This window comes from Oncorhynchus nerka, linkage group LG14, assembly GCF_034236695.1.
Source record: "Oncorhynchus nerka isolate Pitt River linkage group LG14, Oner_Uvic_2.0, whole genome shotgun sequence".
Classification (NCBI taxonomy): Eukaryota; Metazoa; Chordata; class Actinopteri; order Salmoniformes; family Salmonidae; genus Oncorhynchus; species Oncorhynchus nerka.
In genome coordinates, this window is record NC_088409.1 from 34659391 (window position 1) to 34679671 (window position 20281).

General features: G+C 44.6%; 1 protein-coding gene across 1 annotated transcript in view; it reads left to right on the top strand.

Annotated features, from left to right (window-relative positions):
* LOC115124164 (tRNA (guanine(10)-N2)-methyltransferase homolog) overlaps positions 1-19952 on the top strand; it is a 164534-nt gene extending 144582 nt beyond the window's left edge. The window contains exon 13 of the mRNA XM_065028017.1: positions 19746-19952. Coding sequence (XP_064884089.1) covers positions 19746-19937 — 192 coding nt within the window. The 3' untranslated portion in view covers positions 19938-19952. The remainder of the gene's footprint in view (positions 1-19745) is intronic.
* Positions 19953-20281: the final 329 nt, after the last annotated feature.

The following is a 20281-nucleotide window of genomic DNA, read 5'->3' on the forward strand; positions in this document are numbered from 1 at the left end:
ATCCCTTTTGGCCCGACAGTCTAGGGGGGATGGTAATGAGACCCGTAACATAACTCATGCCAATTATTATTGTGACAAAGTAAAAGTGTGCACGAAATAACCACGACAACAGAAATCTACCGTCAAACTCTAGGTTTATTTATAAACACACGGTAATGGGGGGAAGCAGGAAAAGGGGCTGAGCTGGACCCAAGGAAAGAAACAATAAGTATTCAAAAACACCCCTAAGCTAGACTAGCCTACTTTAACAACAGCTAACTAACTAACCAAAAATACAGTGGGTGGTCCGCCCAGTTCTAACTAGTGTATTTAACAAAGTTCACCTACGGGTAGTGTATGCCCATGGGCGACTTGTCTTGGTTTCCCCCTTTTCCCACCAGCAACAAACAAACACCATAACCAAAAACAATACTCACAGGTGATGACAAAGTGCTATGAGGTGCTTAAACAAAAGAGAGGTTACGACACAAAGCGAGAGTGAAACACAGAGACCTACAGACATGGCATTTACAGAGAGATTGCGCTAGAGATTGAGCTAGAGATTGAGCGAGAGATTGCTCTAGAACAAACAAATGATGGGGTTTTTAAACCATGGGGAAGGAACTGTGATAGGGTAGGAAATAGGAGGAGGTGTGTCTTCTGATTGATGATTGATTGTTGACTGATTGGGGAGTGATGATTTTCACCTGTGAGGGGAGAAGGAGAGAAAAGAAACACACACACAGGATACACACACACACAGGATAACTGTATCCGTAACACCTGGACATGACCAGACAATAACTAGAAAGGTACAACCTTAACCCTGGACATGACCAGACAATATCTAGAAAGGTACAACCCTAACCCTGGACATGACCAGACAATAACTAGAAAGGTACAACCCTAACCCTGGACATGACCAGACAATAACTAGAAAGGTACAACCCTAACCCTGGACATGACCACACAATAACTAGAAAGTTACTACACTAACCCTGGACATGACCAGACAATAACTAGAAAGGTACAACCCTAACCCTGGACATGACCAGACAATAACTAGAAAGGTACAACCCTAACCCTGGACATGACCAGACAATAACTAGAAAGGTACAACACTAACCGTGGACATGACCAGACAATAACTAGAAAGGTACAACCCTCACCCTGGACATGACCAGACAATAACTAGAAAGGTACAACCCTAACCCTGGACATGACCAGACAATAACTAGAAAAGTACAACACTAACCCTGGACATGACCAGACAATAACTAGAAAGGTACAACCCTAACCCTGGACATGACCAGACAATAACTAGTAAGGTACAACACTAACCCTGGACATGCCCAGACAATAACTAGTAAGGTACAACCCTAACCCTGGACATGACCAGACAATAACTAGAAAGGTACAACCCTAACCCTGGACATGACCACACAATAACTAGAAAGTTACTACACTAACCCTGGACATGACCAGACAATAACTAGAAAGGTACAACCCTAACCCTGGACATGACCAGACAATAACTAGAAAGGTACAACCCTAACCCTGGACATGACCAGACAATAACTAGAAAGGTACAACACTAACCCTGGACATGCCCAGACAATAACTAGTAAGGTACAACCCTAACCCTGGACATGACCAGACAATAACTAGAAAGGTACAACCCTAACCCTGGACATGACCACACAATAACTAGAAAGTTACTACACTAACCCTGGACATGACCAGACAATAACTAGAAAGGTACAACCCTAACCCTGGACATGACCAGACAATAACTAGAAAGGTACAACCCTAACCCTGGACATGACCAGACAATAACTAGAAAGGTACAACACTAACCCTGGACATGACCAGACAATAACTAGAAAGGTACAACACTAAGCCTGGACATGACCAGACAATAACTAGAAAGGTACAACCCTAACCCTGGACATGACCAGACAATAACTAGTAAGGTACAACACTAACCCTGGACATGACCAGACAATAACTAGTAAGGTACAACCCTAACCCTGGACATGACCAGACAATAACTAGAAAGGTACAACCCTCACCCTGGACATGACCAGACAATAACTAGAAAGGTACAACCCTCACCCTGGACATGACCAGACAATAACTAGAAAGGTACAACCCTCACCCCGGACATGACCAGACAATACCTAGAAAGGTACAACCCTAACCCTGGACATGACCAGACAATAACTAGAAAGGTACAACACTAACCCTGGACATGACCAGACAATAACTAGAAAGGTACAACACTAACCCTGGACATGACCAGACAATAACTAGAAAGGTACAACACTAACCCTGGACATGACCAGACAATAACTAGAAAGGTACAACACTAACCCTGGACATGACCAGACAATAACTAGAAAGGTACAACCCTCACCCTGGACATGACCAGACAATAACTAGAAAGGTACAACACTAACCCTGGACATGACCAGACAATAACTAGAAAGGTACGACCCTAACCCTGGACATGACCAGACAATAACTAGAAAGTTACTACACTAACCCTGGACATGACCAGACAATAACTAGAAAGGTACAACCCTAACCCTGGACATGACCAGACAATAACTAGTAAGGTACAACACTAACCCTGGACATGACCAGACAATAACTAGTAAGGTACAACCCTAACCCTGGACATGACCAGACAATAACTAGAAAGGTACAACCCTCACCCTGGACATGACCAGACAATAACTAGAAAGGTACAACCCTAACCCTGGACATGACCAGACAATAACTAGAAAGGTACAACACTAACCCTGGACATGACCAGACAATAACTAGAAAGGTACAACACTAACCCTGGACATGACCAGACAATAACTAGAAAGGTACGACCCTAACCCTGGACATGACCAGACAATAACTAGAAAGTTACTACACTAACCCTGGACATGACCAGACAATAACTAGAAAGGTACAACCCTAACCCTGGACATGACCAGACAATAACTAGAAAGGTACAACCCTAACCCTGGACATGACCAGACAATAACTAGAAAGGTACAACACTAACCCTGGACATGACCAGACAATAACTAGAAAGGTACAACACTAACCCTGGACATGACCAGACAATACCTAGAAAGGTACAACACTAACCCTGGACATGACCAGACAATAACTAGAAAGGTACAACACTAACCCTGGACATGACCAGACAATAACTAGAAAGGTACAACCCTCACCCTGGACATGACCAGACAATAACTAGAAAGGTACAACCCTCACCCCGGACATGACCAGACAATACCTAGAAAGGTACAACCCTAACCCTGGACATGACCAGACAATAACTAGAAAGGTACAACCCTAACCCTGGACATGACCAGACAATAACTAGAAAGGTACAACACTAACCCTGGACATGACCAGACAATAACTAGAAAGGTACAACCCTAACCCTGGACATGACCAGACAATAACTAGTAAGGTACAACACTAACCCTGGACATGACCAGACAATAACTAGTAAGGTACAACCCTAACCCTGGACATGACCAGACAATAACTAGAAAGGTACAACCCTCACCCTGGACATGACCAGACAATAACTAGAAAGGTACAACCCTAACCCTGGACATGACCAGACAATAACTAGAAAGGTACAACACTAAGCCTGGACATGACCAGACAATAACTAGAAAGGAACAACCCTAACCCTGGACATGACCAGACAATAACTAGTAAGGTACAACACTAACCCTGGACATGACCAGACAATAACTAGTAAGGTACAACCCTAACCCTGGACATGACCAGACAATAACTAGAAAGGTACAACCCTCACCCTGGACATGACCAGACAATAACTAGAAAGGTACAACCCTCACCCTGGACATGACCAGACAATAACTAGAAAGGTACAACCCTCACCCCGGACATGACCAGACAATACCTAGAAAGGTACAACCCTAACCCTGGACATGACCAGACAATAACTAGAAAGGTACAACACTAACCCTGGACATGACCAGACAATAACTAGAAAGGTACAACACTAACCCTGGACATGACCAGACAATAACTAGAAAGGTACAACACTAACCCTGGACATGACCAGACAATAACTAGAAAGGTACAACACTAACCCTGGACATGACCAGACAATACCTAGAAAGGTACAACACTAACCCTGGACATGACCAGACAATAACTAGAAAGGTACAACCCTCACCCTGGACATGACCAGACAATAACTAGAAAGGTACAACCCTCACCCCGGACATGACCAGACAATACCTAGAAAGGTACAACCCTAACCCTGGACATGACCAGACAATAACTAGAAAGGTACAACACTAACCCTGGACATGACCAGACAATAACTAGAAAGGTACAACACTAACCCTGGACATGACCAGACAATAACTAGAAAGGTACAACACTAACCCTGGACATGACCAGACAATAACTAGAAAGGTACGACCCTAACCCTGGACATGACCAGACAATAACTAGAAAGTTACTACACTAACCCTGGACATGACCAGACAATAACTAGAAAGTTACTACACTAACCCTGGACATGACCAGACAATAACTAGAAAGGTACAACCCTAACCCTGGACATGACCAGACAATAACTAGAAAGGTACAACCCTAACCCTGGACATGACCAGACAATAACTAGAAAGGTACAACACTAACCCTGGACATGACCAGACAATAACTAGAAAGGTACAACACTAACCCTGGACATGACCAGACAATACCTAGAAAGGTACAACACTAACCCTGGACATGACCAGACAATAACTAGAAAGGTACAACACTAACCCTGGACATGACCAGACAATAACTAGAAAGGTACAACCCTCACCCTGGACATGACCAGACAATAACTAGAAAGGTACAACCCTCACCCCGGACATGACCAGACAATACCTAGAAAGGTACAACCCTAACCCTGGACATGACCAGACAATAACTAGAAAGGTACAACCCTAACCCTGGACATGACCAGACAATAACTAGAAAGGTACAACACTAACCCTGGACATGACCAGACAATAACTAGAAAGGTACAACACTAACCCTGGACATGACCAGACAATACCTAGAAAGGTACAACACTAACCCTGGACATGACCAGACAATAACTAGTAAGGTACAACCCTAACCCTGGACATGACCAGACAATAACTAGAAAGGTACAACCCTCACCCTGGACATGACCAGACAATAACTAGAAAGGTACAACCCTCACCCTGGACATGACCAGACAATAACTAGAAAGGTACAACCCTCACCCCGGACATGACCAGACAATACCTAGAAAGGTACAACCCTAACCCTGGACATGACCAGACAATAACTAGAAAGGTACAACACTAACCCTGGACATGACCAGACAATAACTAGAAAGGTACAACACTAACCCTGGACATGACCAGACAATAACTAGAAAGGTACAACACTAACCCTGGACATGACCAGACAATAACTAGAAAGGTACAACACTAACCCTGGACATGACCAGACAATACCTAGAAAGGTACAACACTAACCCTGGACATGACCAGACAATAACTAGAAAGGTACAACCCTCACCCTGGACATGACCAGACAATAACTAGAAAGGTACAACCCTCACCCCGGACATGACCAGACAATACCTAGAAAGGTACAACCCTAACCCTGGACATGACCAGACAATAACTAGAAAGGTACAACACTAACCCTGGACATGACCAGACAATAACTAGAAAGGTACAACACTAACCCTGGACATGACCAGACAATAACTAGAAAGGTACAACACTAACCCTGGACATGACCAGACAATAACTAGAAAGGTACGACCCTAACCCTGGACATGACCAGACAATAACTAGAAAGTTACTACACTAACCCTGGACATGACCAGACAATAACTAGAAAGTTACTACACTAACCCTGGACATGACCAGACAATAACTAGAAAGGTACAACCCTAACCCTGGACATGACCAGACAATAACTAGAAAGGTACAACCCTAACCCTGGACATGACCAGACAATAACTAGAAAGGTACAACACTAACCCTGGACATGACCAGACAATAACTAGAAAGGTACAACACTAACCCTGGACATGACCAGACAATACCTAGAAAGGTACAACACTAACCCTGGACATGACCAGACAATAACTAGAAAGGTACAACACTAACCCTGGACATGACCAGACAATAACTAGAAAGGTACAACCCTCACCCTGGACATGACCAGACAATAACTAGAAAGGTACAACCCTCACCCCGGACATGACCAGACAATACCTAGAAAGGTACAACCCTAACCCTGGACATGACCAGACAATAACTAGAAAGGTACAACCCTAACCCTGGACATGACCAGACAATAACTAGAAAGGTACAACACTAACCCTGGACATGACCAGACAATAACTAGAAAGGTACAACCCTAACCCTGGACATGACCAGACAATAACTAGTAAGGTACAACACTAACCCTGGACATGACCAGACAATAACTAGTAAGGTACAACCCTAACCCTGGACATGACCAGACAATAACTAGAAAGGTACAACCCTCACCCTGGACATGACCAGACAATAACTAGAAAGGTACAACCCTAACCCTGGACATGACCAGACAATAACTAGAAAGGTACAACACTAAGCCTGGACATGACCAGACAATAACTAGAAAGGAACAACCCTAACCCTGGACATGACCAGACAATAACTAGTAAGGTACAACACTAACCCTGGACATGACCAGACAATAACTAGTAAGGTACAACCCTAACCCTGGACATGACCAGACAATAACTAGAAAGGTACAACCCTCACCCTGGACATGACCAGACAATAACTAGAAAGGTACAACCCTCACCCTGGACATGACCAGACAATAACTAGAAAGGTACAACCCTCACCCCGGACATGACCAGACAATACCTAGAAAGGTACAACCCTAACCCTGGACATGACCAGACAATAACTAGAAAGGTACAACACTAACCCTGGACATGACCAGACAATAACTAGAAAGGTACAACACTAACCCTGGACATGACCAGACAATAACTAGAAAGGTACAACACTAACCCTGGACATGACCAGACAATAACTAGAAAGGTACAACACTAACCCTGGACATGACCAGACAATACCTAGAAAGGTACAACACTAACCCTGGACATGACCAGACAATAACTAGAAAGGTACAACCCTCACCCTGGACATGACCAGACAATAACTAGAAAGGTACAACCCTCACCCCGGACATGACCAGACAATACCTAGAAAGGTACAACCCTAACCCTGGACATGACCAGACAATAACTAGAAAGGTACAACACTAACCCTGGACATGACCAGACAATAACTAGAAAGGTACAACACTAACCCTGGACATGACCAGACAATAACTAGAAAGGTACAACACTAACCCTGGACATGACCAGACAATAACTAGAAAGGTACGACCCTAACCCTGGACATGACCAGACAATAACTAGAAAGTTACTACACTAACCCTGGACATGACCAGACAATAACTAGAAAGGTACAACCCTAACCCTGGACATGACCAGACAATAACTAGAAAGGTACAACACTAACCCTGGACATGACCAGACAATAACTAGAAAGGTACAACACTAACCCTGGACATGACCAGACAATACCTAGAAAGGTACAACACTAACCCTGGACATGACCAGACAATATCTAGAAAGGTACAACACTAACTCTGGACATGACCAGACAATAACTAGAAAGGTACAACACTAACCCTGGACATGACCAGACAATAACTAGAAAGGTACAACACTAACCCTGGACATGACCAGACAATACCTAGAAAGGTACAACACTAACCCTGGACATGACCAGACAATAACTAGAAAGGTACAACACTAACCCTGGACATTACCAGACAATAGCTTGAAAGGTACAACACTAACCCTGGACATGACCAGACAATATCTAGAAAGGTACAACCCTCACCCTGGACATGACCAGACAATATCTAGAAAGGTACGACCCTAACCCTGGACATGACCAGACAATAACTAGAAAGGTACAACACTAACCCTGGACATGACCAGACAATAACTAGAAAGGTACAACACTAACCCTGGACATGACCAGACAATACCTAGAAAGGTACAACACTAACCCTGGACATGACCAGACAATAACTAGAAAGGTACAACACTAACCCTGGACATGACCAGACAATAACTAGAAAGGTACAACCCTCACCCTGGACATGACCAGACAATAACTAGAAAGGTACAACCCTCACCCCGGACATGACCAGACAATACCTAGAAAGGTACAACCCTAACCCTGGACATGACCAGACAATAACTAGAAAGGTACAACCCTAACCCTGGACATGACCAGACAATAACTAGAAAGGTACAACCCTCACCCTGGACATGACCAGACAATAACTAGAAAGGTACAACCCTCACCCCGGACATGACCAGACAATACCTAGAAAGGTACAACCCTAACCCTGGACATGACCAGATAATAACTAGAAAGGTACAACCCTAACCCTGGACATGACCAGACAATAACTAGAAAGGTACAACACTAACCCTGGACATGACCAGACAATAACTAGAAAGGTACAACCCTAACCCTGGACATGACCAGATAATAACTAGTAAGGTACAACACTAACCCTGGACATGACCAGACAATACCTAGAAAGGTACAACACTAACCCTGGACATGACCAGACAATAACTAGAAAGGTACAACACTAACCCTGGACATGACCAGACAATAGCTAGAAAGGTACAACACTAACCCTGGACATGACCAGACAATATCTAGAAAGGTACAACCCTCACCCTGGACATGACCAGACAATATCTAGAAAGGTACGACCCTAACCCTGGACATGACCAGACAATAACTAGAAAGGTACAACACTAACCCTGGACATGACCAGACAATAACTAGAAAGGTACAACACTAACCCTGGACATGACCAGACAATACCTAGAAAGGTACAACACTAACCCTGGACATGACCAGACAATAACTAGAAAGGTACAACACTAACCCTGGACATGACCAGACAATAACTAGAAAGGTACAACCCTCACCCTGGACATGACCAGACAATAACTAGAAAGGTACAACCCTCACCCCGGACATGACCAGACAATACCTAGAAAGGTACAACCCTAACCCTGGACATGACCAGACAATAACTAGAAAGGTACAACCCTAACCCTGGACATGACCAGACAATAACTAGAAAGGTACAACACTAACCCTGGACATGACCAGACAATAACTAGAAAGGTACAACCCTAACCCTGGACATGACCAGATAATAACTAGTAAGGTACAACACTAACCCTGGACATGACCAGACAATAACTAGTAAGGTACAACCCTAACCCTGGACATGACCAGACAATAACTAGAAAGGTACAACCCTCACCCTGGACATGACCAGACAATAACTAGAAAGGTACAACCCTAACCCTGGACATGACCAGACAATAACTAGAAAGGTACAACACTAACCCTGGACATGACCAGACAATAACTAGAAAGGTACAACACTAACCCTGGACATGACCAGACAATAACTAGAAAGGTACAACCCTCACCCTGGACATGACCAGACAATAACTAGAAAGGTACAACCCTCACCCCGGACATGACCAGACAATACCTAGAAAGGTACAACCCTAACCCTGGACATGACCAGACAATAACTAGAAAGGTACAACCCTAACCCTGGACATGACCAGACAATAACTAGAAAGGTACAACCCTCACCCTGGACATGACCAGACAATAACTAGAAAGGTACAACCCTCACCCCGGACATGACCAGACAATACCTAGAAAGGTACAACCCTAACCCTGGACATGACCAGACAATAACTAGAAAGGTACAACCCTAACCCTGGACATGACCAGACAATAACTAGAAAGGTACAACACTAACCCTGGACATGACCAGACAATAACTAGAAAGGTACAACCCTAACCCTGGACATGACCAGATAATAACTAGTAAGGTACAACACTAACCCTGGACATGACCAGACAATACCTAGAAAGGTACAACACTAACCCTGGACATGACCAGACAATAACTAGAAAGGTACAACACTAACCCTGGACATGACCAGACAATATCTAGAAAGGTACAACCCTCACCCTGGACATGACCAGACAATATCTAGAAAGGTACGACCCTAACCCTGGACATGACCAGACAATAACTAGAAAGGTACAACACTAACCCTGGACATGACCAGACAATAACTAGAAAGGTACAACACTAACCCTGGACATGACCAGACAATACCTAGAAAGGTACAACACTAACCCTGGACATGACCAGACAATAACTAGAAAGGTACAACCCTCACCCTGGACATGACCAGACAATAACTAGAAAGGTACAACCCTCACCCCGGACATGACCAGACAATACCTAGAAAGGTACAACCCTAACCCTGGACATGACCAGACAATAACTAGAAAGGTACAACCCTAACCCTGGACATGACCAGACAATAACTAGAAAGGTACAACACTAACCCTGGACATGACCAGACAATAACTAGAAAGGTACAACCCTAACCCTGGACATGACCAGATAATAACTAGTAAGGTACAACACTAACCCTGGACATGACCAGACAATAACTAGTAAGGTACAACCCTAACCCTGGACATGACCAGACAATAACTAGAAAGGTACAACCCTCACCCTGGACATGACCAGACAATAACTAGAAAGGTACAACCCTAACCCTGGACATGACCAGACAATAACTAGAAAGGTACAACACTAAGCCTGGACATGACCAGACAATAACTAGAAAGGAACAACCCTAACCCTGGACATGACCAGACAATAACTAGTAAGGTACAACACTAACCCTGGACATGACCAGACAATAACTAGTAAGGTACAACCCTAACCCTGGACATGACCAGACAATAACTAGAAAGGTACAACCCTCACCCCGGACATGACCAGACAATACCTAGAAAGGTACAACCCTAACCCTGGACATGACCAGACAATAACTAGAAAGGTACAACACTAACCCTGGACATGACCAGACAATAACTAGAAAGGTACAACACTAACCCTGGACATGACCAGACAATAACTACAAAGGTACAACACTAACCCTGGACATGACCAGACAATAACTAGAAAGGTACAACACTAACCCTGGACATGACCAGACAATACCTAGAAAGGTACAACACTAACCCTGGACATGACCAGACAATAACTAGAAAGGTACAACCCTCACCCTGGACATGACCAGACAATAACTAGAAAGGTACAACACTAACCCTGGACATGACCAGACAATAACTAGAAAGGTACAACACTAACCCTGGACATGACCAGACAATAACTAGAAAGGTACGACCCTAACCCTGGACATGACCAGACAATAACTAGAAAGTTACTACACTAACCCTGGACATGACCAGACAATAACTAGAAAGGTACAACCCTAACCCTGGACATGACCAGACAATAACTAGAAAGGTACAACACTAACCCTGGACATGACCAGACAATAACTAGAAAGGTACAACACTAACCCTGGACATGACCAGACAATACCTAGAAAGGTACAACACTAACCCTGGACATGACCAGACAATATCTAGAAAGGTACAACACTAACCCTGGACATGACCAGACAATAACTAGAAAGGTACAACACTAACCCTGGACATGACCAGACAATAACTAGAAAGGTACAACACTAACCCTGGACATGACCAGACAATACCTAGAAAGGTACAACACTAACCCTGGACATGACCAGACAATAACTAGAAAGGTACAGCACTAACCCTGGACATGACCAGACAATAGCTAGAAAGGTACAACACTAACCCTGGACATGACCAGACAATATCTAGAAAGGTACAACCCTCACCCTGGACATGACCAGACAATATCTAGAAAGGTACAACCCTCACCCTGGACATGACCAGACAATAACTAGTAAGGTACAACACTAACCCTGGACATGACCACACAATAACTAGAAAGTTACTACACTAACCCTGGACATGACCAGACAATAACTAGAAAGGTACAACCCTAACCCTGGACATGACCAGACAATAACTAGAAAGGTACGACCCTAACCCTGGACATGACCAGACAATAACTAGAAAGTTACTACACTAACCCTGGACATGACCAGACAATAACTAGAAAGGTACAACCCTAACCCTGGACATGACCACACAATAACTAGAAAGTTACTACACTAACCCTGGACATGACCAGACAATAACTAGAAAGGTACAGCCCGAACCCTGGACATGACCAGACAATAACTAGAAAGGTACAACCCTAACCCTGGACATGACCAGACAATAACTAGAAAGGTACAACACTAACCCTGGACATGACCAGACAATAACTAGAAAGGTACAACCCTCACCCTGGACATGACCAGACAATAACTAGAAAGGTACAACACTAACCCTGGACATGACCAGACAATACCTAGAAAGGTACAACACTAACCCTGGACATGACCAGACAATAACTAGAAAGGTACAACCCTAACCCTGGACATGACCAGACAATAACTAGTAAGGTACAACACTAACCCTGGACATGACCAGACAATAACTAGTAAGGTACAACCCTAACCCTGGACATGACCAGACAATAACTAGAAAGGTACAACCCTCACCCTGGACATGAACAGACAATAACTAGAAAGGTACAACCCTAACCCTGGACATGACCAGACAATAACTAGAAAGGTACAACACTAACCCTGGACATGACCAGACAATAACTAGAAAGGTGCAACCCTAACCCTGGACATGACCAGACAATAACTAGAAAGGTACAACCCTAACGCTGGACATGACCAGACAATAACTAGTAAGGTACAACACTAACCCTGGACATGACCAGACAATAACTAGTAAGGTACAACCCTAACCCTGGACATGACCAGACAATAACTAGAAAGGTACAACCCTCACCCTGGACATGACCAGACAATAACTAGAAAGGTACAACCCTCACCCTGGACATGACCAGACAATAACTAGAAAGGTACAACCCTCACCCCGGACATGACCAGACAATACCTAGAAAGGTACAACCCTAACCCTGGACATGACCAGACAATAACTAGAAAGGTACAACACTAACCCTGGACATGACCAGACAATAACTAGAAAGGTACAACACTAACCCTGGACATGACCAGACAATAACTAGAAAGGTACGACCCTAACCCTGGACATGACCAGACAATAACTAGAAAGTTACTACACTAACCCTGGACATGACCAGACAATAACTAGAAAGGTACAACCCTAACCCTGGACATGACCAGACAATAACTAGAAAGGTACAACACTAACCCTGGACATGACCAGACAATAACTAGAAAGGTACAACACTAACCCTGGACATGACCAGACAATAGCTAGAAAGGTACAACACTAACCCTGGACATGACCAGACAATATCTAGAAAGGTACAACCCTCACCCTGGACATGACCAGACAATATCTAGAAAGGTACAACCCTCACCCTGGACATGACCAGACAATAACTAGTAAGGTACAACACTAACCCTGGACATGACCACACAATAACTAGAAAGTTACTACACTAACCCTGGACATGACCAGACAATAACTAGAAAGGTACAACCCTAACCCTGGACATGACCAGACAATAACTAGAAAGGTACAACCCTAACCCTGGACATGACCAGACAATAACTAGAAAGGTACAACACTAACCCTGGACATGACCAGACAATAACTAGAAAGGTACAACCCTCACCCTGGACATGACCAGACAATAACTAGAAAGGTACAACCCTAACCCTGGACATGACCAGAAAATAACTAGAAAGGTACAACACTAACCCTGGACATGACCAGACAATAACTAGTAAGGTACAACCCTAACCCTGGACATGACCAGACAATAACTAGTAAGGTACAACACTAACCCTGGACATGACCAGACAATAACTAGTAAGGTACAACCCTAACCCTGGACATGACCAGACAATAACTAGAAAGGTACAACCCTCACCCTGGACATGACCAGACAATAACTAGAAAGGTACAACCCTAACCCTGGACATGACCAGACAATAACTAGAAAGGTACAACACTAAGCCTGGACATGACCAGACAATAACTAGAAAGGTACAACCCTAACCCTGGACATGACCAGACAATAACTAGTAAGGTACAACCCTAACCCTGGACATGACCAGACAATAACTAGAAAGGTACAACCCTCACCCTGGACATGACCAGACAATAACTAGAAAGGTACAACCCTCACCCTGGACATGACCAGACAATAACTAGAAAGGTACAACCCTCACCCCGGACATGACCAGACAATACCTAGAAAGATACAACCCTAACCCTGGACATGACCAGACAATAACTAGAAAGGTACAACACTAACCCTGGACATGACCAGACAATAACTAGAAAGGTACAACACTAACCCTGGACATGACCAGACAATAACTAGAAAGGTACGACCCTAACCCTGGACATGACCAGACAATAACTAGAAAGTTACTACACTAACCCTGGACATGACCAGACAATAACTAGAAAGGTACAACCCTAACCCTGGACATGACCAGACAATAACTAGAAAGGTACAACACTAACCCTGGACATGACCAGACAATAACTAGAAAGGTACAACACTAACCCTGGACATGACCAGACAATACCTAGAAAGGTACAACACTAACCCTGGACATGACCAGACAATATCTAGAAAGGTACAACACTAACCCTGGACATGACCAGACAATAACTAGAAAGGTACAACACTAACCCTGGACATGACCAGACAATAACTAGAAAGGTACAACACTAACCCTGGACATGACCAGACAATACCTAGAAAGGTACAACACTAACCCTGGACATGACCAGACAATAACTAGAAAGGTACAACACTAACCCTGGACATGACCAGACAATAGCTAGAAAGGTACAACACTAACCCTGGACATGACCAGACAATATCTAGAAAGGTACAACCCTCACCCTGGACATGACCAGACAATATCTAGAAAGGTACAACCCTCACCCTGGACATGACCGGACACTATCTAGTAAGGTACAACACTAACCCTGGACATGACCAGACAATAACTAGAAAGGTACAACCCTAACCCTGGACATGACCAGACAATAACTAGAAAGGTACAACACTAACCCTGCACATAACCAGACAATAACTAGAAAGGTACAACCCTAACCCTGGACATGACCAGACAATAACTAGAAAGTTACTACACTAACCCTGGACATGACCAGACAATAACTAGAAAGGTACAACACTAACCCTGGACATGACCAGACAATAACTAGAAAGGTACAACACTAACCCTGGACATGACCAGACAATACCTAGAAAGGTACAACACTAACCCTGGACATGACCAGACAATATCTAGAAAGGTACAACACTAACCCTGGACATGACCAGACAATAACTAGAAAGGTACAACACTAACCCTGGACATGACCAGACAATAACTAGAAAGGTACAACACTAACCCTGGACATGACCAGACAATACCTAGAAAGGTACAACACTAACCCTGGACATGACCAGACAATAACTAGAAAGGTACAACACTAACCCTGGACATGACCAGACAATAGCTAGAAAGGTACAACACTAACCCTGGACATGACCAGACAATATCTAGAAAGGTACAACCCTCACCCTGAACATGACCAGACAATATCTAGAAAGGTACAACCCTCACCCTGGACATGACCAGACAATAACTAGAAAGGTACAACACTAACCCTGGACATGACCAGACAATAACTAGAAAGGTACAACCCTAACCCTGGACATGACCAGACAATACCTAGAAAGGTACAACCCTAACCCTGGACATGACCAGACAATAACTAGTAAGGTACAACACTAACCCTGGACATGACCAGACAATACCTAGAAAGGTACAACACTAACCCTGGACATGACCAGACAATACCTAGAAAGGTACAACCCTAACCCTGGACATGACCAGACAATAACTAGAAAGGTACAACCCTAACCCTGGACATGACCAGACAAACCTAGAAAGGTACAACCCTAACCCTGGACATGACAAGACAATAACTAGTAAGGTACAACACTAACCCTGGACATGACCAGACAATAACTAGTAAGGTACAACCCTAACCCTGGACATGACCAGACAATATCTAGAAAGGTACAACACTAACCCTGGACATGACCAGACAATAACTAGTAAGGTACAACCCTAACCCTGGACATGACCAGACAATATCTAGAAAGGTACAACACTAACCCTGGACATGACCAGACAATAACTAGTAAGGTACAACCCTAACCCTGGACATGACCAGACAATATCTAGAAAGGTACAACCCTAACCCTTCACATGACCAGACAATAACTAGAAAGTTACAACCCTAACCCTGGACATGACCAGAAAATAACTAGTAAGGTACAACACTAACCCTGGACATGACCAGACAATACCTAGAAAGGTACAACACTAACCCTGGACATGACCAGACAATACCTAGAAAGGTACAACCCTAACCCTGGACATGACCAGACAATACCTAGAAAGGTACAACCCTAACCCTGGACATGACCAGACAATAACTAGAAAGGTACAACCCTAACCCTGGACATGACCAGACAAACCTAGAAAGGTACAACCCTAACCCTGGACATGACCAGACAATAACTAGTAAGGTACAACACTAACCCTGGACATGACCAGACAATAACTAGAAAGGTACAACCCTAACCCTGGACATGACCAGACAATAACTAGAAAGGTACAACACTAACCCTGGACATGACCAGACAATAGCTAGAAAGGTACAACACTAACCCTGGACATGACCAGACAATATCTAGAAAGGTACAACCCTCACCCTGAACATGACCAGACAATATCTAGAAAGGTACTTCCGGCGCCGACTGAGATGGCCGCCTCGCTTCGCGTTCCTAGGAAACTATGCAGTTTTTTGTTTTTTTACGTGTTATTTCTTACATTAGTACCCCAGGTCATCTTAGGTTTCATTACATACAGTCGAGAAGAACTACTGAATATAAGATCAGCGCCAACTCACCATCAGTACGACCAAGAATATGTTTTCCTCGACGCGGATCCGGTGTTCTGCCTTACAAACAGGACAACGGAATGGATCGCATGCAGCGACCCAAGGAAACGACTCCGAAAAAGAGGGAAACGAGGCGGTGTTCTGGTCAGACTCCGAAAAAGGGCACATCGCGCACCACTCCCCAGCATTCTTCTTGCCAATGTCCAGTCTCTTGACAACAAGGTTGACGAAATCCGAGCAAGGGTAGCATTCCAGAGGGACATCAGAGACTGCAACGTTCTCTGCTTCACAGAAACATGGCTTACTGGGAAGACGCTATCCGAGGCGGTGCAGCCAACGGGTTTCTCCACGCATCGCGCCGACAGAAACAAACATCTTTCTGGTAAGAAGAGTGGCGGGGGCGTATGCCTCATGACTAACGAGACATGGTGTGATGAAGGAAACATACAGGAACTCAAATCCTTCTGTTCACCTGATTTAGAATTCCTCACAATCAAATGTAGACCGCATTATCTTACAAGAGAATTCTCCTCGATTATAATCACAGCCGTATATATCCCCCCCAAGCAGACACATCGATGGCTCTGAACGAACTTTATTTAACTCTTTGCAAACTGGAAACCATTTATCCGGAGGCTGCATTCATTGTAGCTGGGGATTTTAACAAAGCTAATCTGAAAACAAGACTCCCTAAATTTTACCAGCATATCGATTGCGCAACCAGGGGTGGTAAAACCTTGGATCATTGTTACTCTAACTTCCGCGACGCATATAAGGCCCTGCCCCGCCCCCTTTCGGAAAAGCTGACCACGACTCCATTTTGCTGATCCCTGCCTACAGGCAGAAACTAAAACAAGAGGCTCCCACGCTGAGGTCTGTCCAACGCTGGTCAGACCAAGCTGACTCCACACTCCAAGACTGCTTCCATCACGTGGACTGGGACATGTTTCGTATTGCGTCAGATGGAAATATTGACGAATACGCTGATTCGGTGTGCGAGTTCATTAGAACGTGCGTCGAAGATGTCGTTCCCATAGCAACGATAAAAACATTCCCAAACCAGAAACCGTGGATTGATGGCAGCATTCGTGTGAAACTGAAAGCGCGAACCACTGCTTTTAATCAGGGCAAGGTGTCTGGTAATATGTCCGAATATAAACAATGCAGCTATTCCCTCCGCAAGGCTATTAAACAAGCTAAGCGTCAGTATAGAGACAAAGTGGAATCTCAATTCAATGGCTCAGACACAAGAGGCATGTGGCAGGGTCTACAGTCAATCACGGACTACAAGAAGAAACCCAGCCCAGTCACGGACCAGGATGTCTTGCTCCCAGGCAGACTAAATCACTTTTTTTGCCCGCTTTGAGGACAATACAGTGCCACTGACACGGCCTGCAACGAAAACATGCGGTCTCTCCTTCACTGCAGCCGAGGTAAGACATTTAAACGTGTTAACCCTCGCAAGGCTGCAGGCCCAGACGGCATCCCCAGCCGCGCCCTCAGAGCATGCGCAGACCAGCTGGCCGGTGTGTTTACGGACATATTCAATCAATCCCTATACCAGTCTGCTGTTCCCACATGCTTCAAGAGGGCCACCATTGTTCCTGTTCCCAAGAAAGCTAAGGTAACTGAGCTAAACGACTACCGCCCCCGTAGCACTCACTTCCGTCATCATGAAGTGCTTTGAGAGACTAGTCAAGGACCATATCACCTCCACCCTACCTGACACCCTAGACCCACTCCAATTTGCTTACCGCCCAAATAGGTCCACAGACGATGCAATCTCAACCACACTGCACACTGCCCTAACCCACCTGGACAAGAGGAATACCTATGTGAGAATGCTGTTCATCGACTACAGCTCGGCATTCAATACCATAGTACCCTCCAAGCTCGTCATCAAGCTCGAGACCCTGGGTCTCGACCCCGCCCTGTGCAACTGGGTACTGGACTTCCTGACGGGCCGCCCACAGGTGGTGAGGGTAGGCAACAACATCTCCTCCCCGCTGATCCTCAACACGGGGGCCCCACAAGGGTGCGTTCTGAGCCCTCTCCTGTACTCCCTGTTCACCCACGACTGCGTGGCCATGCACGCCTCCAACTCAATCATCAAGTTTGCGGACGACACAACAGTGGTAGGCTTGATTACCAACAACGACGAGACGGCCTACAGGGAGGAGGTGAGGGCCCTCGGAGTGTGGTGTCAGGAAAATAACCTCACACTCAACGTCAACAAAACTAAGGAGATGATTGTGGACTTCAGGAAACAGCAGAGGGAACACCCCCCTATCCACATCGATGGATCAGTAGTGGAGAGGGTAGCAAGTTTTAAGTTCCTCGGCATACACATCACAGACAAACTGAATTGGTCCACTCACACTGACAGCGTCGTGAAGAAGGAGGCTGAAGAAATTCGGCTTGTCACCAAAAGCACTCACAAACTTCTACAGATGCACAATCGAGAGCATCCTGGCGGGCTGTATCACCGCCTGGTACGGCAACTGCTCCGCCCTCAACCGTAAGGCTCTCCAGAGGGTAGTGAGGTCTGCACAACGCATCACCGGGGGCAAACTACCTGCCCTCCAGGACACCTACACCACCCGATGTTACAGGAAGGCCATAAAGATCATCAAGGACATCAACCACCCGAACCACTGCCTGTTCACCCCGCTATCATCCAGAAGGCGAGGTCAGTACAGGTGCATCAAAGCTGGGACCGAGAGACTGAAAAACAGCTTCTATCTCAAGGCCATCAGACTGTTAAACAGCAATCACTAACATTGAGTGGCTGCTGCCAACACACTGTCATTGACACTGACCCAACTCCAGCCACTTTAATAATGGGAATTGATGGGAAATGATGTAAATATATCACTAGCCACTTTAAACAATGCTACCTTATATAATGTTACTTACCCTACATTATTCATCTCATATGCATGTGTATATACTGTACTCTAGATCATCGACTGCATTCTTATGTCACTAGCCACTTTAACTATGCCACTTTGTTTACTTTGTCTACATACTCATCTCATATGTATATACTGTACTCGATACCATCTACTGTATGCTGCTCTGTACCATCACTCATTCATATATCCTTATGTACATATTCCTTA